The sequence below is a fragment of the Pristiophorus japonicus genome, chromosome 1 (genome assembly GCF_044704955.1).
Source record: "Pristiophorus japonicus isolate sPriJap1 chromosome 1, sPriJap1.hap1, whole genome shotgun sequence".
NCBI classification, from domain to species: Eukaryota; Metazoa; Chordata; class Chondrichthyes; family Pristiophoridae; genus Pristiophorus; species Pristiophorus japonicus.
In genome coordinates, this window is record NC_091977.1 from 80,754,160 (window position 1) to 80,777,273 (window position 23,114).

The 23,114-nt window shown below is 44.7% G+C and overlaps 1 protein-coding gene across 2 annotated transcripts in view; it reads left to right on the forward strand.

Annotated features, from left to right (window-relative positions):
• Positions 1-23,114, forward strand: part of glis3 (GLIS family zinc finger 3) — a 938,847-nt gene that overhangs the window by 624,503 nt on the left and 291,230 nt on the right. For both annotated transcript variants that reach the window (XM_070857596.1, XM_070857680.1), the window contains exon 5: positions 2,951-3,061. In XM_070857596.1, the coding sequence (XP_070713697.1) occupies positions 2,951-3,061 (111 nt within the window). The remainder of the gene's footprint in view (positions 1-2,950; positions 3,062-23,114) is intronic.

The following is a 23,114-nucleotide window of genomic DNA, read 5'->3' on the forward strand; positions in this document are numbered from 1 at the left end:
CTCTTGAATTTAATCTGGTATCTATGGCTCCCTGGTTATAGACCACCCAACTACTGGAAACAATCTGCTTCTAACCATCCTGTTCCATGCTTTCATAAGTTTAAACTCAGAATGCCTCAGAACCGTCATGGTAGATGCTGCCAACTTCACATAGATGGAGAATTAAAGCATCCTAATCAGACCCTGGAGCCCATTATTAAACACTGCCTTCAGAGGAAATTCACACTCAGGCTACAAGGTATCCATACTGTTACACTGGAAGCTTTGGCCTGGATATCTGACATAGACATTGATATTTAATTTGTTTTTTGTTACCATACGAAAAAAGATAATTTCAAACAATTCTATTATATTACCCAGGAAATTTACTAGAATGATAACAGGGATGAGAGACTTCAGTTATGTGGAGAGACTAGAGAAGATGGAATTGCTCCCCTTGGAGCAGAGAAGCTAAAGTGGAGATTCATTAGAGGTGTTCAAAGTTATGAAGGGTTTTGATCAAGTAGATAAGGAGAAATTGTTTCGATTGACAGGAGGGTTGTTAACCAGAGGGGCGGGGGGGGGAGGGAGGAGGAGAATTTTTTTAGTGCATCGAGTTATGATGATTTGGAATGCAGTGCCTAAAGGTGGTGTAATCAGATTCGATAGTAACTTTCAAAAGAGAAAAGGAAAAATTTGCAGGGCTGTAGGGAAAGAGCAGGTCAGTGGGACTCATTGGATAGCTCTTGCAAGGAGCCGACACAAGCATGGTGGAATGGACCAAATGGTCGTCTACTGTGCTGTAAGATTCTATGAGGGAGAGAGAAAATGGGGAATTATAGACCGGTTAGCCTGACATCAGTAGTGGGGAAAATGTTGGAATCAGTTAATAAAGATGAAATAGCAGCACATTTGGAAAGCAGTGACAGGATCGGTCCAAGTCAGCATGGTTTTATGAAAGGGAAATCATGCTTGACAAATCTTCTAGAATTTTTTGAGGATTTAACTAGTAGAGTGGACAAGGGAGAACCAGTGGATGTGGTGTATTTGAACTTTCAAAAGGCTTTTGACAAGGTCCCACACAAGAGATTAGTGTGCAAAACTAAAGCACATGGTATTAGGGTAATGTATTGACATGGATAGAGAACTGGTTGGCAGACATGAAGCAAAGAGTAGGAATAAACGGGTCCTTTTCAGAATGGCAGGCAGTGACGAGTGGAGTGCCGCAGAGTTCAGTGCTGCGACCCCAGCTATTTACAATATACATCAATGATTTAGATGAAGGAATTGAATGTAATATCTCCAAATTTGCAGATGACACTAAGCTGAGTGGCCATGTGAGCTGTAAGGAGGATGTCAGAGGCTACAGAGTGACTTGGACAGGTTAGGTGAGTGGGCAAATGTGAGGGTATCCACTTTGGTGGCAAAAACAAAGAAGGCAGAATATTATCTGAATGGCGACATATTAGGAAAAGGGGAGGTGCAAAGAGACCTGGGTGTCATGATACATCAGTCATTGAAAGTTGGCATGCAGGTACAGCAGGCGGTGAAGAAAGCAAATAGCATGTTGGCCTTCATAGCTAGGGGATTTGAGTATAGGAGTAGAGAGGTCTTACTGCAGTTGTACAGGGCCTTGGTGAGGCCTCACCTGGAATATTGTGTTCAGTTTTGGTCTCCTAATCTGAGGAAGGACGTTCTTGCTATTGAGGGAGTGCAGCAAAGGTTCACCAGACTGATTCCCAAGATGGCAGGACTGACATATGAGGAGAGACTGGATCGACTGGGCCTGTATTCACTGGAGTTTAGAAGGATGAGAGGGGATCTCATAGAAACATATGAAATTCTGACGGGATTGAACAGGTTAGAGGCAGGAAGAATGTTCCCGATACTGGGGAAGTCCAGAACCAGGGGTCACAGACTAAGGATAAGGGGTAAGCCATTTAGGACCGAGATGAGGAGAAACTTCTTCACTAAGAGAGTTGTTAATCTGTGGAATTCTCTACCACAAAAAGTTGTTGATGCCAGCTCATTGGATATATTCAAGAGGGAGTTACAGCTAAAGGGACCAAGGAGTATGGAGTGAAAGCAGGAAAGGGGTACTGAGGTGAATGATCAGCCATGACCTTATTGAATGGTGGTGCAGGCTCGAAGGGCCGAATGGCCTACTCCTGCACCTATTTTCTATGTTTCTATCTTTCTATGAGGAATTACTTTCCCCCTGGAGTGATTGTACTCACTCACGAAGTCAGTCTGCTCCTAAAGTAACAGCTGGCAGATAGTACTTATCCATAGAGTTACTCCCCTTTATATTGTTGCTGTGGCAGATGACAACTGTAGTAGTTAATGAGTTAAACAAAATTGCTTGGAAAAACATGACCAACATTCTAAACCCTGTGTGTGCCAGAACTAATTTCTTACTTCTACCTTTGTTTTCTGTCTTTCCTAGCAGATTTTATTTTTTCTCATAGTGATCAGATACTGTTACATGGACCTTTCTACTGTTTCTTGAGCTGAAACCCTAAATGCTTTCTGTTGCTAATCGTTTCTGACTATGCCGCAGAGTCTCAGGGGCTGAAATAATTGTAAGTATATAATTACAATAATTACAGAAGTCAGCTGCAAGCTTACACTGAAAAATAAATTAAAGTCGCAAAGATGGTAAAAGGTACAAAAGAATATAATTTAGTCAAATCTTAATAACAAGTTTGTTTTGGTAGGGAATGCAAGTCATTCTGCTCAATGGTTAGCATGCAGACATATAAGGTGTGTTAAATTTTTCGCAATTCGAAAATGGGTGTTTGTCAGTAACCTTTGGCTGATACTTCAGGTCTTGCATGTCTGATCCAGGTGAAGTTGATTAGTCTGAGATTAGACCGGAGTGACATACAGCCAAATACTCTCGAATAGAAGCCTCACATCAAACTAACCTTCACTGTACTAAAGCTGGTGCCATTTTCTCTCTTTGTCTTAGAAACCGTATGCATGTCAGATCCCAGGCTGTACTAAACGGTACACTGACCCAAGCTCCCTCAGAAAGCACGTGAAGGCACATTCCACAAAAGAACAGCAGGCTAGAAAGAAGGTGAGTTAATTAAGGGGTATTGAAGAAAAGAACTGTAATGGAATGGGAACAACAAAGTTTATTTCAAAGTTTAACAATACTTTGGACACAGGTGCATAGCCTCAGTCGTTAATTTGTGACCTTCATTTATTCAAGGACATAATAAATACACAACTCTGGCTATATATATATATGTAAAAAAAAGGAAATAAGAAATGCCACATTGTTTCCAGTCAGCTTATTTTATCATTTAAGTTAATAGATAACCTTTTTAAAATTGCTAGGTCAGTCATAGAAAGTAGTTGGTGCTAGAAAGATAATTTATTTCTAATTCAGCGTCACTAAATCTTTAGCAATGTAAAGGGCAAAAAAAATAAACTAACTATGGATCCGACAAGGAAAACCACATTCATACCTGATGGCTTGTGATTATCTTAATCTGAAATGACTGTAATATTGGATGCTGCAGTAACCTAAGGAATAATGCGCCAGAATTTTAAAATATAAATGTAAGACTACGGGCTTTAGACTGAAAGGATGGATGACGCTGCAACAAGCAAGAATAGATAGAATGGTTTCCTCGTGAGTCAATTGATAAGCTCATTCCTCAATGTGGAACTGAATCAGACAGACCACAAGGGTCTAAATTCAATCCTTGGTCCGTGCTAGATCCAATGCTATGAGCCCGGGCTGTGGAGAAATGGTACAGTTGGTCTCAACATTCCTGAGCTAGGGAGGGGAAAAAATCAGCCCGGTTTCCAGCAGCTGCTTATGATCCAGTGACTCCTGCTGGAAAGTGCACGTGTGAAGATTCAGTTCCCCCCATTCCCACTCCCTGGTCAAATAGTCTGCTCATTATCCATCATAAGAAGAATGGGCTGGGTGCTGGATGGCAGCTAGTGCACATGGGACCCTACCCAGCATAAATTAGGAAAGAAGAAGAAGAGAAACTCAAATGGAATAAATGCTAAATAGAACAACAGGAGGAACGCCAATGGTCCGATTTACCACATCACTTCCCATTTGACTGATAATTTAGCATTAGCACATATGACTATTGTACAAGGCTCATACTGAGCTCCAAAGGTAAGACTTCCTTTCTCCTACAAAGTTTTTATGCTTATCTGGTCTCTTGTTCAAATACAGGCAAGAGTCAGCTTGTGAAAAAAGATATTCTTTCCAGCAAAATGCCTTGCACAGACTCTCTGTGGCCTAACTTTTAGAATTTGTTTGTCTGAAGGGTTACATTGCTGACCCATTTACCACCCACTCTTCAGCTGAATAACCTTCCTAGCGCCAAGGTCAGGTAAACTTCCAACAGTGTCTCGAATGAACAATGGAGTCGATTTTTGACTTCCGCGGATATTAAAAATGGTCCATCTGCCTGAAACAGGCACTTTACACAGCCAGTACTAAGCCCCTTTCAAAATGTCACCAGCCACAACATCGGAGTTAATGGGGCAGTAAGGCTACTAACCATATTTTGGGGCCATTACCATCCCTTTAACACCGATTTTGGGGAGTTAAACTCAACCCAATTTTTTTTTTAACATCTTGATAAGAAATGGATTCCTTATTAGATGGTGATACTGTCATGGGTTGAACCTCACATTCATTTTAATGACTATGACAGTAGAAAGCACTAACAGACAATTTTTTAAAGAAAATTTGTCTGCTCTGAGACTTGCTCCTAGTCAAAAATGAATTCAGCAAAACTAGTGCAAGATTTTTAACAACTGTTGCCAGAACTTCCAACTTCGGCGGGGGAGCAGGTAAAATGGGCAGTAACAGATTGACCACCCATTACACATCCCGCACGAACTTCTTCTCCATTGAAGTCAAGTGAAGGGAAAATCAGGCAGCATGTATAACGGGCGATTGATCTGCGACTGCCCATTTTATGCTCCCGCCAAAGTTGAACGTTCCTCCCTGTATGTTAAAGGCCAATCAGGAACAGTCGTGCCAAATTATGTGGGGCAGTGAGAATTTAAACAATGAATATTAAAATCCAGATACAACCTGACATTAATGAACTAAGTGACAGGAAGTTTTGTAGCATTACTAAAGTTGCAGAAGCACTGGAAAATTAGGGTAGAGTTTACATAGTGACGAGATGGAGAACAGCTAATCTCTTTTCCATTTCAAGTGACTTATTGGGCCCAATTTTGGCCATGACTTGTATCAATTTGTTTTTTCTGGCATAAGTTTAAAAAATGCCATTTTCCCCAAACTATTTGCTCCAGAGTAAGTCAGTTAGGTACGATTTTTTTTCGTTGAGTTTTTTCTTCAACAGGGGGCGTTCCCAGACACTTAAGCCAGTTTTGGCCATTTATGCCACTTTGGCCAGTTAAAACTTACTCCAAATCGACTTAGGTCAGCGTATGTGGCCAGCTCTGAAAAACATTGCAGGCAGTTAAGAATTCGGCGCAGGTTAGTACATTTAAAGCATCAAGACTTACAAAGCACAAAAATAAGCATTCAATAACAAATAAAAAATAACACATAAAAAATACAAGGAAACTGAGAGGACCTGCACCAAGACTTACAAAGCAATAAACAAACCACAAAAAGTAATAAGCAATCAATAACAAATAAAAAATAGAAGTCCTATCTTTATGCCAGAATCAAGTTTTTTTTTAAATTCCCCCCCTCCACCCCCCCTCCCCATCAAAACACTCTTTCTCCCCCCCCCCAAAAAAAAAACCTCTCCTTCCCCCCACCCCCAATCAAAACTCTCCTCACTAAACAAAGCACAACCATCAATAAATAAAAAATAAAACTCAAGTCCTACTTCGGACCGGGAATTCAGCGGGCTGGCCGGCTGGTGCGGGAGGCCACTCAGCCGGGGTTAGGATGTGGCGAACATCGGAGCGTCCCTTTGGCTGGGGATAGGAGCTGCGAGCATCGGGTCCTGCTCACAGCCCCCAGGACACATTGGGTGGGCGAGGAGCATACGCACAGACTACACTGTGCATGCGCACAGCTGCCAGCAGTGTTTTCTGCACTGGGCTGTTGCTCCGCCCCCCCCATTTCATTATCTATGCCACGCTGGGACACCCGAGAATCGGCAGAGCGGGCAGGATGAGGCCACTTTTTTACGCCGCCATTTCCAGCGCGCAAAGTCGCCGCATTTAAGGTAAGTGCACCGAAAAAAGGGGTTGGGGAAAATTGGGCCCATTGAAACTATGCTGTTTTTTTAAAAAACCCCAGCTTACTTGGTATTAAAATATAACCTGTACAATAAAAAATCTTACATTTGACATGCAATTTCTGCACATATTAACCTTGCTTTCTGTGTCACGCTGTTAGATTTTATAATGGAAAACGTGTATCTCAACACATCATAATGGAAAAACCCTATGTCAACATTCTTTAATGAGAAATGTTACATGAACTGTCACCATCACAGTTTGTTGCTGAACAAATTACTCAAAATATTGTTTGTCAATATTTCTAACATTCCTTTCAGAAACTGAAATTTTCAATGTCTAAAATAAGTTTTTAAATAAAAAGGTAATTGGATAAATGTTTGACGGAGAAACATTTGCAGGGCTATGGGGAAAGGTCAGAGGAGTGGGACTAATTTGATAGCTCTATCAAAGAGTGACACAGGTGCTGTTTCCTTATATAATTCTATGAAAAATTTAAAAATTCAACCAAGCTGTTACACCTCAAGTCATCCAGTTAGTGTGGATTCAAAGTTTTCATTCCAAAGTGAAATCTTTCAAGAACTTACCACTCATGGATCATTTTGAAATGTAAATACTTATTGTTGGGGTAAAAAGAAGACTTCTCTTCCTCAAGGTGGACTCCCTGATATAAGGAATCGACACCTGCCCTTTGACATAGCGAATACGGAATCACTCTGACAAAACCTCGGTTAACCGGTTTTATTCGGACAAGCTCGGGAAGGTTCCGATGAATACTTCCCCGATCAGAGGTTTTATAATTACAATTATACAGTTTTTCGAGGGGTGTAACCCTCCTTCAAAACCACCAATTGGCCTACTACTCAGACTGGCTCGGAGTGGTCCTCCCCCACCTGTCCATCTCCCATGGTGTCAACTTTGCCTCAGTTCCTCATGACGTGTGAATTGACCTAGCTTCCCAGGGTTTGCTATCTTTCTAGACTATTGACTCTCCACTGTCCTTGTTATTCAGTACTGAGTTTTTATGTTATGTTTTCATCTTCTATCATTCTGTGCTAAAGGTCAAGCTACTTATGATGTTCATCAACCATTAAGCTTTGCAACATAGCAAGCTTTGCTGCTTCCCCTTCTTAAGATACATTCAAGCAAGTGTATAAGCGTGCTTTACATACAAAAGTGAGTTTTACATACAATTACAATCCCTATAAAGTCAGAACCGATTCCTCAGAACCTCCTAATACTGATAAGCCCTACAATTCAGTTCGGGTATCATTTTCCTCCCCTTACAGTACTTATTTTTTAAATATAAATTGGCATTAAGAATAGATCACTCCCTCAAAATCTTCAGAGTGCTTTGGCAATGCAGACCTATAGTTACAGAATGTGCCTGTCGTAGTGCTTCTCTTTATTATAGCTGTCCACTGTCTATTTATGGTGAACCCCTTCTGTGCTGAGTTATCTTATCTGGGCATGATTAGGCCTCCTGTGCAACTAACGAGGTAACTGATTAAGCAGCACTCCTTCCTGGTTTTTCCTGGTTACAACTCTTTTGTAGCATACAAATAACAAATTAAATCAAGTGCCCCCCTGATTAAAGGGGGAGGACACTCCAAACATTTTTCAAATGACCTTTTTTTTTGTTTTTTTCCTTTTATTTTGTGTTTTTTTTTGTGTTTTTTTTAGGTTTCCTGGTTACATCTATTACTAGGTCAAGCTATGCATTGCTGACAGTTGGTTATAAATGAGCCTTAAGAGCTAGTGATCAACTCATCATGGGACAATATTTCTGGAACGTTAGTCACTTCTCCAAATAAACTGTAGTGTTAACTCTAAAGCTAGGAGTCTTATGGTTACAGCCACCAGATAGTTATCTTCAATTAATTTATTAGCAGCATTGCCAAATACAGAAAGAGTATTTACCTCACTCTGTAGAACAGCACAATATCTTCTTGAGTCTGTTCTAACAAACAGTAGCTATGCTACCTTTACTTATATCCAATTTGTTTACAACACTGGAAATGTAATTGCCTTGACCTGTCTATAGAGCCCCTCCTCAACCTCTGCTTATTTAGAGCAATGGTTGCACTTTTATGACCAAATCTTGCTCCAATGATAAACAAAAGGCTATTTGATTATCATACCTATATATACCATTTCCTTGTTTTCTGCACATTTGCTACAAGGTAGTGAGGTTATTCTTGTATTCATATCCAGACATTGGAAATTTCACCTGTCTAATACTTACATCTCATAACAACAAAAGAACTTTCCATTTATCAGAAAAAAAAATGTAATACAACAACATACTGGCCAACTTAGGCCAACGAGATTCTGTAATCAGGCAAGGTCATAATCAAACCAATAATCTTAAAGAACTCGCAGCAGTACAAAATTTAGGATACATACATCATTTTCCAGTCATGTAGTCCCCGCTGGCAGCAGGGTGTATGCTACAGTCGGATCAGGAAGGCAGTAGAAGTTAGTTGAGTAACAAAGAAAAATGGTAGATTCAGAAGAATTGATATGTTAATTATAAATAAAGTTAAAATAATAAAAGTAAAATAGAAAGGGAAAAAGGTGAAGAAGGGAACACGGCATGAGCAGAAGTTTTGAAATTGTTTTATTATTATTTTTTACATTTTAGAGTAACAAACTATTCCTGGCACCCGTGTATATTTATTGCTGTTGAATTGGTACTTTTTCAACGTCATGGTTTGTGAGCTGAAAACTTGTCAAAAATGTCTGACCGATGAAAATTAGAAGTCACAAGCTCAAGTTAAATGCAGGAACTTGGGAAACAAAGGAGGTGAAATTCCTTTACCAATTTTAACAAAAGAATTTGTGAGCATAAAACAATGCTCCACTTAAACTCGCACTTCCTTTTGTTGGTAAAATTGCCAAACAGCAAATTCAACTCCAAAGTGAAATGGCTACATGTAGGTAAGTTATAAGGGGCATTATTCCTTTATAATGTAAAGTAAACATAATTTTCAAATAATGCAGCACAGTCATTAATCTTTCAAGAAAAGACAGCATCGTAATTAAATAAACAAGGCACGCTGACCATCGGCATCTACTGTGACACACATTGCCAATTCAAAAAAAACTAAAACTAATCCTTTCCCCAATGAATTCCATCATATGTCATACAGATGGATGAATGTAATTTTGAGGCTGTAATTTCATTTTAGGGTTCAGATAATTGTCGTAAATTATTCTGCCCTAATAGTTTATGACATTGTCTGAACTTCTTTGTGAGATTACTATCTTGTAACCACTCCCTGGTATCCATTATCAATATACAATATTCAGTGGAACAAAAGTCTACATCAATGCTGAATAAGTCACATGGACAGGAATGCTGTGATTTAATACATGTTACAATGTCACTGAAGTTTGAGTCAAATGATATAATCATGCATGTCTGCAATAGAAAATAACTACACAATTGCACAGCAGATTTTCAGCAAAGTGTAATTACTTCTGATAATTTCCTCCAGCCCTACAACCTTGTGAGATTGCTGCACTCCTCCAATTCTGGCCGATTGCACACCCCCTTTTCATCACTCCATCATTGGCGGCCATGCCTTCAGTTGCCTAGGCCCGAAGCTCTGAAATTCCCTCCCTAAAACTTTCCACCTTTCTACCTCTCTCTCCTCCTTTAAGATGCTCCTCAAAACCTAACTCTTTGACTAAGCTTTTGGCCACCTGTCCTAATATCTCCTTATAGAAACATAGAAAATAGGTGCAGGAGCAGGCCATTCAGCCCTTCTAGCCTGCACCGCCATTCAATGAGTTCATGGCTGAACATGAAACTTCAGTACCCCCTTACTGCTTTCTCGCCATACCCCTTGATCCCCCGAGTAGTAAGGACTTCATCTAACTCCCTTTTGAATATATTTAGTGAATTGGCCTCAACTACTTTCTGTGGTAGAGAATTCCACAGGTTCACCACTCTCTGGGTGAAGATGTTTCTCCTCATCTCGGTCCTAAATGGCTTACCCCTTATCCTTAGACTGTGACCCCTGGTTCTGGACTTCCCCAACATTGGGAACATTCTTCCTGCATCCAACTTGTCCAAACCCGTCAGAATTTTAAACGTTTCTATGAGGTCCCCTCTCACTCTTCTGAACTCCAGTGAATACAAGCCCAGTTGATCCAGTCTTTCTTGATAGGTCAGTCCCACCATCCCGGGAATCAGGTCTGGTGAATCTTCGCTGCACTCCCTCAATAGCAAGAACGTCCTTCCTCAAGTTAGGAGACCAAAACTGTACACAATATTCCAGGTGTGGCCTCACCAAGGCCCTATACAACTGTAGCAACACCTCCCTGCTCCTGTACTCAAATCCCCTCGCTATGAAGGCCAACATGCCATTTGCTTTCTTAACCGCCTGCTGTACCTGCATGCCAACCTTCAATGACTGATGTACCATGACACCCAGGTCTCGCTGCACCTTCCCCCTTCCTAATCTGTCACCATTCAGATAATAGTCTGTCTCTCTGTTTTTACCACCAAAGTGGATAACCTCACATTTATCCACATTATACTTCATCTGCCACGCATTTGCCCACTCACCTAACCTATCCAAGTCACTCTGCAGCCTCATAGCATCCTCCTCGCAGCTCACACTGCCACCCAACTTAGTGTCATCCGCAAATTTGGAGATACGACATTTAATCCCCTCGTCTAAATCATTAATGTACAATGTAAACAGCTGGGGCCCCAGCACAGAACCTTGCGGTACCCCACTAGTCACTGCCTGCCATTCTGAAAAGTACCCATTTACTCCTACTCTTTGCTTCCTGTCTGACAACCAGTTCTCAATCCACGTCAGCACACTACCCCCAATCCCATGTGCTTTAACTTTGCACATTAATCTCCTGTGTGGGACCTTGTCGAAAGCCTTCTGAAAGTCCAAAGATACCACATCAACTGGTTCTCCTGTGTCCACTTTACTGGAAACATCCTCAAAAAATTCCAGAAGATTTGTCAAGCATGATCTCCCTTTCACAAATCGATGCTGACTTGGACCTATCATGTCACCATTTTCCAAATGCGCTGCTATGACATCCTTAATAATTGATTCCATCATTTTACCCACTACTGAGGTCAGGCTGACCGGTCTATAATTCCCTGCTTTCTCTCTCCCTCCTTTTTTAAAAAGTGGGGTTACATTGGCTACCCTCCACTCGATAGGAACTGATCCAGAGTCAATGGAATGTTGGAAAATGACTGTCAATGCATCCGCTATTTCCAAGGCCACCTCCTTAAGTACTCTGGGATGCAGTCCATCAGGCCCTGGGGATTTATCGGCCTTCAATCCCATCAATTTCCCCAACACAATTTCCCGACGAATAAAGATTTCCCTCAGTTCCTCCTCCTTACGAGACCCTCTGACCCCTTTTATATCCGGAAGGTTGTTTGTGTCCTCCTTAGTGAATACTGAACCAAAGTACTTGTTCAATTGGTCTGCCATTTCTTTGTTCCCCGTTATGACTTCCCCTGATTCTGACTGCAGGGGACCTACGTTTGTCTTTACTAACCTTTTTCTCTTTACATACCTATAGAAACTTTTGCAATCCGCCTTAATGTTCCCTGCAAGCTTCTTCTCGTACTCCATTTTCCCTGCGCTAATCAAACTCTTTGTCCTCCTCTGCTGAGTTCTAAATTTCTCCCAGTCCCCACGTTCGCTGCTATTTCTGGCCAATTTGTATGCCACTTCCTTGGCTTTAATACTATCCCTGATTTCCCTAGATAGCCACGGTTGAGCCACCTTCCCTTTTTTATTTTTACGCCAGACAGGAATGTACAATTGTTGTAATTCATCCATGCGGTCTCTAAATGTCTGCCATTGCCCATCCACAGTCAACCCCTTAAGTATCATTCGCCAATCTATCTTAACCAATTCACACCTCATACCTTCAAAGTTACCCTTCTTTAAGTTCTGGACCATGGTCTCTGAATTAACTGTTTCATTCTCCATCCTAATGCAGAATTCCACCATATTATGGTCACTCTTCCCCAAGGGGCCTCGCACAATGAGATTGTTAATTAATCCTCTCTCATTACACAACACCCAGTCTATGGCGTGGTATCAAATTGTGTTTGATAGCGATCCTGTGAAGCACCTTGGGATGTTTTACTGCATGAAAGGCGCTATATAAATGCATGTTGTGGTCGTATATATTTGAAAGTGTATGGATTTGGTGCCATTTTTTTCAATGACTGATCTCAGTAGTTAAAAGTATTTACCTCCTAGCACTAATACCTGATTCAAAAGGGGTGGAATGGTAATAGAAGTAAAGCCAGTTACACTTTGGTCTTAGGTCCTCACCTCTTGTACAAAACTTTATTCCTATTTTCAGCCATCTATACATGCGGAGGGCAGGAGGGTGGGGAACAACACAGCCTCCACTGAACAGCAACGATGGCCACAAAAATGGTCACGGAATGTGTGAGCATTAACTAAGCATGTATCCTGCATGTAAATGAGGACCAAGAGCAGAATTGAAGGAATTTGCAGCTTTTTAAAAAAGACGGCAATCATTTATGCTATCTGGGTACAGTAGCATTTTGGTTATGTTACTGGATTAGTCATCCAGAGGGCTGGACTAATGATCTGGAGACATGAGTTCAAATCCCACCATGGCAGCTGGGGAATTTAAATTCAGTTAATTAAAAAGCTAGTATCAGTAATGGTAACCACAAAACTGGCGGATCGTTGTAAAAAAAAACCATCTGGTTCACTAATGTCCTTCAGGGAAGGAAATCTGCCATCCTTACCTGGTCTGGCCTATATGTGACTCCAGACCCACAGCAATGTGGTCTTAACTGCTTTCTGAAATGGCGGCTCACCACCACCTTCTCAAGTGCAAATAGGGATGGGCAATAAATGCTGGCCTTGCTATAACGTTGCCCACATCCTGTGTATAAAAATAAAATGTTGGGCATTAAAAGTAAGTTATATGTGGAAGAGATTTCTTGACGTTTTTGGCTGTTTTATTTTGAGGAGGTTGGGGATGTGGTTGAGTTTCCTTAAGAGAAGATGAGGGTTATTTTTAATGCATCTTAATTGCAATATCTATAGATTGAAGTGATAAAAGATGAAAGAATGCCTATCAAGGAGATCAGCTAGCACCAGAAACAGACTCTCCGCATCAGTCATTGTGCCTCTCTAGATTATGGCACATATATAAATGGCACTAACTGAGGCAGTTACACAACTGTGCTCGCTGCTGCAAGGAGACATGCAGTCAATTCCCACCATTGAGACAGTACATCATCACATCGTGGGCAGTCCCTCAAAACGAGGATGACTTGCTTTCATGCCAAAAAAGGATGAGTTCACAGGTGTTTCAATGAAGGACCTAATATTCCAGGTCCCGAACAAAATCTTGAAGGGTGGAAGATGCCTGTGCGTGGATTTTTTTAACGTGTGGTGGCCATTGCACACCAGCCACCACACGGGCTTGAAAGAGCATGGTCTTGGTCCAGTGGCAAGGATTAACCAAGACGACTGGAGACCTGCTCTGCTGCACGGACCTAGAGCGCACACATATCGCAGTGTGGGCTGGCCCGTGCTGCCCCTGGGCCCTCGCCTCTTCTGGCCCCGAACTCACACCTCTCCTGAGCCTTGATCGCGTCGCTCCACGATCTCTCGCTGCTCCTTCACCCAGACCTCACCGTTCCTGCTGTACCTGCCCACACTCCAATCACTGACCTGGACCTTGATGACATCCAATCCAGTCACCCTCTTCACTGCCGTCGCCCTCCTGCACCAGCTCGCGCTGTACTTTGCAGTGGCATGGCCGCTCCAGGGCCCGCTCCAGTACAATACTACCAGTGGCAGTCAAGTTCACCTCCTCTTTCAGCTTTGCTGCCTTCAGCTCCTTCCAAAAGAGCACAGGGATTTGTGATCTGAAGTAGTCATCAATTTGGACTTTCATGTGTCAGAAAAGTGACTGATGCTTCTTTCAGCACTTTAGAAACATAGAAACATAGAAAATAGGTGCAGGAATAGGCCATTCGGCCCTTCTAGCCTGCACCGCCATTCAATGAGTTCATGGCTGAACATGCAACTTCAGTACCCCATTCCTGCTTTCTTGCCATACCCCTTGATCCCCTTAATAGTAAGGACTACATCTAACTCCTTTTTGAATATATTTAGTGAATTGGCCTCAACAACTTTCTGTGGTAGAGAATTCCACAGGTTCACCACTCTCTGGGTGAAGAAGTTTCTCCTCATCTCGGTCCTAAATGGCTTACCCCTTATCCTTAGACTGTGACCCCTGGTTCTGGACTTCCCCAACATTGTGAACATTCTTCCTGCATCTAATTTGTCCAAACCCATCAGAATTTTAAACGTTTCTATAAGGTCCCCTCTCATTCTTCTGAACTCCAGTGAATACAAGCCCAGTTGATTTAGTCTTTCTTGATAGGTCAGTCCCGCCATCCCGGGAATCAGTCTGGTGAACCTTCGCTGCACTCCTTCAATAACAAGAATGTCCTTCCTCAGGTTAGGAGACCAAAACTGTACACAATACTCCAGGTGTGGCCTCACCAAGGCCCTGTACAACTGTAGCAACACCTCCCTGCCCCTGTACTCAAATCCCCTCGCTATGAAGGCCAACATGCCATTTGCTTTCTTAACCGCCTGCTGTACCTGCATGCCAACCTTCAATGACTGATGTACCATGACACCCAGGTCTCGTTGCACTTCCCCTTTTCCTAATCTGTCACCATTCAGATAATAGTCTGTCTCTCTGTTTTTACCACCAAAGTGGACAACCTCACATTTATCCACATTATACTTCATCTGCCATGCATTTGCCCACTCACCTAACCTATCCAAGTCGCTCTGCAGCCTCATAGCATCCTCCTCGCAGTTCACACTGCCACCTAAGTTAGTGTCATCCGCAAATTTGGAGATACTACATTTAATCCCCTCATCTAAATCATTAATGTACAATGTAAACAGTTGGGGCCCCAGCACAGAACCTTGCGGTACCCCACTAGTCACTGCCTGCCATTCTAAAAAGTACCCATTTACTCCTACTCTTTGCTTCCTGTCTGACAACCAGTTCTCAATCCATGTCAGCACACTATCCCCAATCCCATGTGCTTTAACTTTGCACATTAATCTCTTGTGTGGGACCTTGTCGAAAGCCTTCTGAAAGTCCAAATATACCACATCAACTGGTTCTCCCTTGTCCACTCTACTGGAAACATCCTCAAAAAATTCCAGAAGATTTGTCAAGCATGATTTCCCTTTCACAAATCCATGCTGACTTGGACCTATCATGTCACCTCTTTCCAAATGCACTGCTATGACATCCTTAATAATTGATTCCATCATCTTACCCATTACCGATGTCAGGCTGACCGGTCTATAATTCCCTGTTTTCTCTCTCCCTCCTTTTTTAATTTCCTTTCTCGCTGAATAGCAGCAGAACAGGTGTATGATTGTAGTTTTGCAATTTCAACACTTGCTAGATTTCCCAAATAGAGGTGGACACTGATAGCATCCATGTGGCCATCTAGGCAGCAGGCTCTTGCCCTTCCTTTCGCACCACCACTTGCTTCCCCTTACCTGTGCATTGTAACTCATCATGGTGATATCTCCTCAAGCTGGATCCTCCAGGATGTATGCAGCTGTGTTGCTCATGCAAATATTGGTGAGAGTAATACAGGCTGCTGAGAGGTGCTGTGTCATTTTGGGCCACTGGCAGGCTGGTCTTCCAAGTCTAAAATGACAGAAAAGGAACATATTGTTAGAAAGCTGATCCCAAGTGATACCTTCAAGTGGGGCTTGTATTGCAAAATACGGTGTGCGATGTATCTGTGGTTGTGCAGAAGACTATGTGGTAGCAAGAATGGGAACAAGACATAATAGAAGCAGAATAGTTAGGGTTTCATTTTCCACTACTGCCATGATGCTCTTATATGCAAGGATATCCAAGATGACATAAAAAGGAGTCTAGACATCTAGTTTCTGGGCCCGTCTCCAGTTTGGTGTGGTGGGGCAGGAGGAGGGTAGGTTCTCTTGTATTATCTTATGTTATGCTCCATCATGTTCAGAAGCAATGAAGTAATATTGGAATGTTGTAAGTTTAAGATGTACATATAACAGTCACGTGTTCAGCTTGCAGCCAATCCTGTGTGTCAAAAAGTGATCACATATCTTATAGCTACGTTGTGTTACAATAATTTACTGGGTGAAGCACTTTTAAGATGTTAAGCTGCAAAGACTTCAGTTGTAAGTCAAAGTTTGAATGTTCTGCAATATGGACATGCATGATCAACAATGTAGGAACTGTAAAGTTAAGGGGCTAGAATTTGGGTTGTGTAGTGCCTCTGTTAGCACTCTGGAGATTACTTACCACCCGGCCGTGCAACTTGCAGCCCCCCACCTGGTGCACAAAACACTGCCGCCTCGCTGTGTACTTTCAGTCAGATCATGACGTCAGTCATTGTGCAACAACCCATCAGTGCCGTGGTCGCAAAATTATGTGCGATCACCTCATTTAGTATCCGCCCGTAATCACGCCCAAGAAACCAGATGGTACCACCTTCCAATGGCGCTATCTGCAGTTTATTTAAAGGGAGGGAGCAGGAGCATTAATCACAGGTTGCACTGAGTGCAACGTTTCCGCAGAGCATGTTGCATGAACCTCTGGCTTTAAAACAGCATATTTACCTGCCGTTACAGGGTCTTACAACTTGAGTGAAATAATTTAATGGATGCATTACTAATTCACCAGCATCGCCTACTTCATGCTCTTGTTAGGCGGCATGAAGATAGAAGGACTGTTGGCCATGTAGGGCCACAAATGAGGAGAGACCGCAGATGCCTGGACAGGAAGCCTTACCGACAAGAGTTTACAAGCAGCAACGATCATATCTCCATCTTTCTGAGGAACAGTGTGTGAGAAGGTTGTGGTTCAGAAATGAAGTACTCAGAGAGATATGCCATCTTTGCCAGGCAGACCTGCAGCCTCACATTGGCACCAGGACTACGCTGCCCATCACAGTGAAGGTCACTATGGCGCTGGCCTTCTATGCCTCCAGCTCCTTCCAGGCTGCATCAGGGGACATATGCAGTGTCTCTCAATACGCTGTACTCGCCACATCACAAAGGCTCTCCACGCTCGCAGAATGGACTTCATAATGTTCCCAATGAGCAGGGAGAGCCAGAATGAGCTGGCATGCAGCTTTGGCAGGATTGTGGATTTCCCAAAGGACTGCAACACGTGGCCTTGGGAGCACCATTCCACAACGCAGAGATATTCAGAAACTAAAGGGGATATCACTCCCTAAATGTCCAGCTGGTGTGTGACCACACGCAGCGCATCCTCACAGTGAATGCCCACTATCCAAGTAGCGCACATGATGCTTTCTTCCTGCATGAGAGCACTGTGCCACGATTGTTTCTGCCACCACGAGAAGGGCGCAGCTGGCTGCTCGGCAACAAAGGATACATCAAATAATGCAACAACATATTTAGAGCCATTATTTACATGATGAAGACATCTGTCCATGGTGGGAAAATTCTTCACTCAGACTTCCTCGCTCATTTGCCACCCCTTACCTTTAACTCCCCTCCACATCTCGTGCTCCTCCTCAATGTTGCCTCAGTGCCTACAGCAAGGCTGCTTGAGGGCCGCTGCATGTGTGGAACAGACAGTACAGATAACCTAGCAGGACACCCTGGACCATCTCTGGGTCTGGAATGCCCGGCTACGGACTCCACCGTCTCAGAATTGGTGGCAGCAGTCATGGATGGCTCAGGTGTAGACTGCGGCAGGTGCAAAGGCAGAGTGGTAGTGGTGGGAGTCAGAATGCTGTCATCTTGAGGAAGGACAACACCTTCCATTTCCAATGGCCCACTGCCACTCACCCGGGGTGCAGCCTCAGCATCCGGAGCAATATGTGCGAGCACACATTACTGGCCTGCTTCGGCATAGTCACTTCTTCGTTGGACTGTGGGGAACACAGAGAGGATTGCAGCAGTCAGTGTGTGCATGACATCACTCTGTGACTGACTCAGAGCACACTGAGCCTGAAACGCAGCAGGCGAAGAATTCATACCAGCCATCATTTACAACATCACATCACAAAGTTCTTGCATGGCTTGGGCCTGTGATGCAATAGCTGCTGCCACATCAAAAATGGTGCGAGCCATCCCCCCGGGAGTCCACTGTCACTCGTTGAGTCCATCTCCCTCTGTTAGCAGGCAAGGATGGGCTCGATGGGACGGTCTTCCCCAACCTCAGAGCAAGTGCATCCATGCTCAGCGAGACCTTCTGTAATGTAACCATGAGCTCGCGGTGCATTTGCATGAACTCCCTGGACATAGTCTCCAAGTCCAGGTCCATGTCTGCCTGCCTCTCAGCAGGACTCCAAAGCTGACTCACCATCCGGGGAGCTGGCCTCTGAGCTTCTCCTTGCGCTGTGCATTGCTGTAGGTCACTGAGACCAGGAGCCTCAGAATCTTCAAACTCCAGGAATTCAGGGTCCTCGACCGATGTGGTGACCCCCACTCGATGTGACTGATGGAGTTTCCCACTCAGTAACCAAATTGATACGTCCTTACTACACAGTATAAATGCACACGAGGCCCATGCTTGAGAGAAGGTCAGTCTGTGACCTGTCCTTTATTCCTCAGCACTCAAGTGATGAAGGTGGGTGGAGCTTCCCCTTTTATACCTGAAGGTCCAGGTTAGGAGTGTCTCCCACCTAGTGGTCAGTGTTTTCACGGTGTTCAACTTAGGTCAGTTTATACATGGGTTACAATGCTGGTTGAATACATGACATCACCTCCCCCCACAAAGTCTTATTGGGATCACAGGTTGAGTCTCTCTGGTGGTTTACGCTCCCTTGTAGAGCACCTGAAAATTGGGGCTCCGGTTGTTGGGCGCTGGCCTGAGTGTCTGCTGTTTGCAGTGCCTCAGGCCTGTCTGGACTGCCCACAGTGACTGGGCTCTCCTCCCTTTGGTTCCGGTGTTCGGTCACCTGTGGTGGAGTGAACTCTATATCGTGTTCTTCCTCTGCTTCTTCTATGGAGTTGCTGAACCTCCTTTTTGTTTGATCCACATGTTTGCGGCAGATTTGTCCATTGGTAAGTTTAACTACCAGAATCCTATTTCCCTCTTTGGCAACCACAGTGCCTGCGAGCCATTTGGGCCCTGCAGCGTAGTTGAGGACAAAAACAGGATCATATACATCAATACATCGCGCCCTCTCATTCCTGTCATGGTAGTGATATTGTGACTGGCGCCTGCTCTCGACAATTTCTTTCATGGTGGGGTGTATAAGGGATAATCGGGTTTTGAGCGTCCTTTTCATTAGTAGCTCTGCGGGTGGAACCCCTGTGAGCGAGTGTGGTCGGGATCTATAGGCCAACAGGAGGCGTGATAAGCGGGTTTGTAGGGAACCCCCTTGGAATCTGAGCATCCCCTGTTTGATTATCTGCACTGCTCGTTCTGCCTGGCCGTTTGAGGCCGGCTTGAACGGTGCCGTTCTAACATGGTTAATTCCATTGCCTGCCATGAAGTCCTGGAATTCAGTGCTTGTGAAGCACGGTCCATTGTCGCTGACCAAGATGTCCGGTAGACCGTGGGCGGCGAACATTGCCCGTAGACTTTCTATCGCGGCAGAGGATGTGCTTGAATTTAAAATGTCACACTCGATCCATTTGGAATAGGCGTCTACTACAACCAAAAACATTTTCCCCATGAAAGGACCTGCGTAGTCCACATGGATGCTTGACCAAGGCTTGGCGGGCCATGGCCAGGGGCTAAGGGGGGCTTCCCTGGGCGCATGGCCCAGCTGGGCACACGTGTTGCACCTGCGAACACAAAGTTCCAGATCTGCGTCGATCCCTGGCCACCAAACGTGTGACCTGGCAATTGCCTTCATCGTGACAATGCCCGGGTGCCCATTGTGGAGTTCTCTGATGAACACCTCTCTGCCCATCTGGGGCATGACTACGCAGTTTCCCCACAGTAGGCAATCGGCCTGAATCGAGAGTTCATCCTTGCGCCTGTGAAATGGTTTAAATTTCTCAGGGCATGCCCTGTACGTGGCTGCCCAGTCCCCATTCAGGACACATTTCTTGACTAGAGTCAATAGCGGGTCTCTATTGTCCAGACTTTAATCTGACGGGCTGTCACGGGTGAGCCTTCGCTTCCGAAAGCTTCAACAGCCATGACCATCTCAGCACCATGCTCGGTAGCCCCCTCAGTGGTGGCTAGTGGGAGCCTGCTGAGTGCATCGGCGCAGTTTTCGGGGCCCGGTCTGTGCCGAATTGTGTAGTCATAGGCAGCTAACGTGAGTGCCCACCTCTGTATGCGGGCCGATGCGTTTGCATTTATGGCTTGTTGTCGGCCAAAAGGGACGTTAGGGGTTTGTGATCTGTCTCCAGCTCAAATTTCCTGCCAAACAGGTACTGGTGCATTTTCTTTACCGCATATACACATGCGAGCGCCTCCTTTTCTACCATCCCGTCGCCCCTTTCTGCCTGGGACAGACTCCTGGAGGCATAAGCTACCGGCTGTAACTGACCCTTGGCATTGACATGCTGCAACACACACCCGACACCATAGGACGACGCATCGCACGTTAACACAAGTTTCTTACATGGGTCATATAGCGTTAACAGATTGTTGGAACATAACAAATTGCGTGCTCTATTAAAAGCCCTTTCCTGGCTGTCCCCCCAGACCCATTTGCGTAGGAGCACGTGTAGCGGCTCTAGCAGCGTGCTCAATTTGGGAAGAAAGTTACCAAAATAGTTCAGGAGCCCCAGGAACGAACGCAGCTCCGTCGTGTTACGGGGTCTGGGTGATCTCTGGATCGCTTCCGTCTTGGATGCAGTAGGGCTGATCCCATCTACTGCTAACCTCATCCCCAGGAATTCTACCTCTGGAGCTAGGAAGACGCACTTCGCCTTTTTCAGTCGCAGACCGACCCGGTCCAGTCTGCGTAGCACCTCCTCCAGGTTGTGGAGGTGTTCTTCAGTATCGTAACCCGTAATGAGGATGTCGTCCTGAAAAACCATCGCCCCTGGACTCGACTTGAGGAGGCTTTCCATATTTCGTTGGAAGATCGCGGCGGCCGAGCGAATCCCGAACGGACGTCTGTTGTACCCAAACAACCCCTTGTGTGTCGTGATGGTGGTCAGCTTCTTCGACTCACTCGCCAGCTCCTGGGTCATGTAAGCTGAGGTCAGGTCCAATTTTGAAAAAAGTTTGCCACCGGATAGCGTCGCAAAGAGGTCCTCCGTTCTCGGTAGCAGGTATTGGTCTTGGAGTGACACCCGATTGATGGTGGCCTTGTAATCGCCACATATCCTGACCGACCCATCCGCCTTGAGCACCAGCACAATCGGGCTCGCCCAGTCACTGAATTCGACTGGTGTGATGATGCCTTCCCTCAACAGGCGGTCCAATTCGCCTTCTATCTTTTCCCGCATCACGTACGGCACCGCTCTGGCCTTGTGGTGTACTGGTCTGGCGACCGGGTTTATGTGAATCACTACCTTGGCCCCCATGAAAGTACCAATGCCGGGTTGAAATAATGAGTCAAATTTGTCCAGGACCTGTGAGCATGATACTCGCTCCACAGAGGAAATTGCATTGACATCGCCCCATTTCCAGTTCATGACAGCAAGCCAACTCCTCCCCAGTAGTGCGGGACCGTCCCCTGGGACAATCCAGAGTGGCAACCTGTTCTCCGAATCTTTGTGGGTCATGACTACCGTGGCGCTGCCTAGCACCGGAATGATCTGCTTTGTGTAAGTCCGTAGCTGTGCGTCAATCGGCGATAATTTTGGCCTCCTGGCCTTGGATGCCCACAACTTTTCGAACTGTTTGATACCCATCAGGGACTGGCTGGCCCCAGTGTCTAACTCCATTGATACTGGGATGCCATTGAGGAGCACTTTCATCATTATCGGTTGTGTCCTGGTGTATGAACTGTATACGTGCTCCACATGAACTCACTGAACGTCAGCTTCCAGAGATTTCCCCCAGTGTCCATTTCTGCAATTTCTGCAGGTATTTTGCTCATCTCTGCAAACTCCGGCTGAATGTATGCCTCCACGCCTCCAGCATGAGTTGCGGTTTGAAACAAAAGGTCCCTTGCCAGTCGATCGTCCCTGACTGCCCCTGTTATTGTCCTTGAGTGCACCATTAACAGATGTTGATGGCCCCATTACTGGCCGCATTGTCCCTTGCAATGGCGTGAATCGCTGTTCAGCTTGCCATTGTCTCTGTCGAACTCCCCCTCTGGGTTCGACTACATGTTGGGGCATGCCTGACTGCCCTTGTCTGCCTGGAGAACTGTGTGCTGCTTTAACAATGTTGAATCTCTGTCCCAACCATTCCTTAACACAGTACCTCTCGTCTGTTCTGCTTGTGGCCATGCTCGCGTGGTTTAAATACCAGTGTCTTGTCGCCATTGATACATCCTTACTACACAGTATAAAGGCACACGAGGCCCATGCTTGAGAGAAGGTCAGTCTGTGACCTGTCCTTTATTCCTGAGCACTCAAATGATGAAGGTGGGTGGAGCTTCCCTTTTTATACCTGAAGGTCCAGGTTAGGAGTGTCTCCCACCTAGTGGTCAGTGTTCTCACGGTGTACAACTTAGGTCAGTTTATACATGGGTTACAATACATGGGTTGAATATATGACACAAATTGTCATCCCTTCCCTGGCCATCTCCCCCATCGGCCGATGTAGAAGGATCAGGGCAGGCTGCCACGCTTCTGGTTCATCATTTGTAAGTACAAAGCAACAGACGTGTTGTTAGCAGCAGGGGAGGGGGCAGAGAGATAAGAGAAAGGTGGCGTTGGACATTTATATGTAAAGGGGGGATAAGTCATTTACTATCAAGGTTCACGGAACTCACATAAGTCACAAAC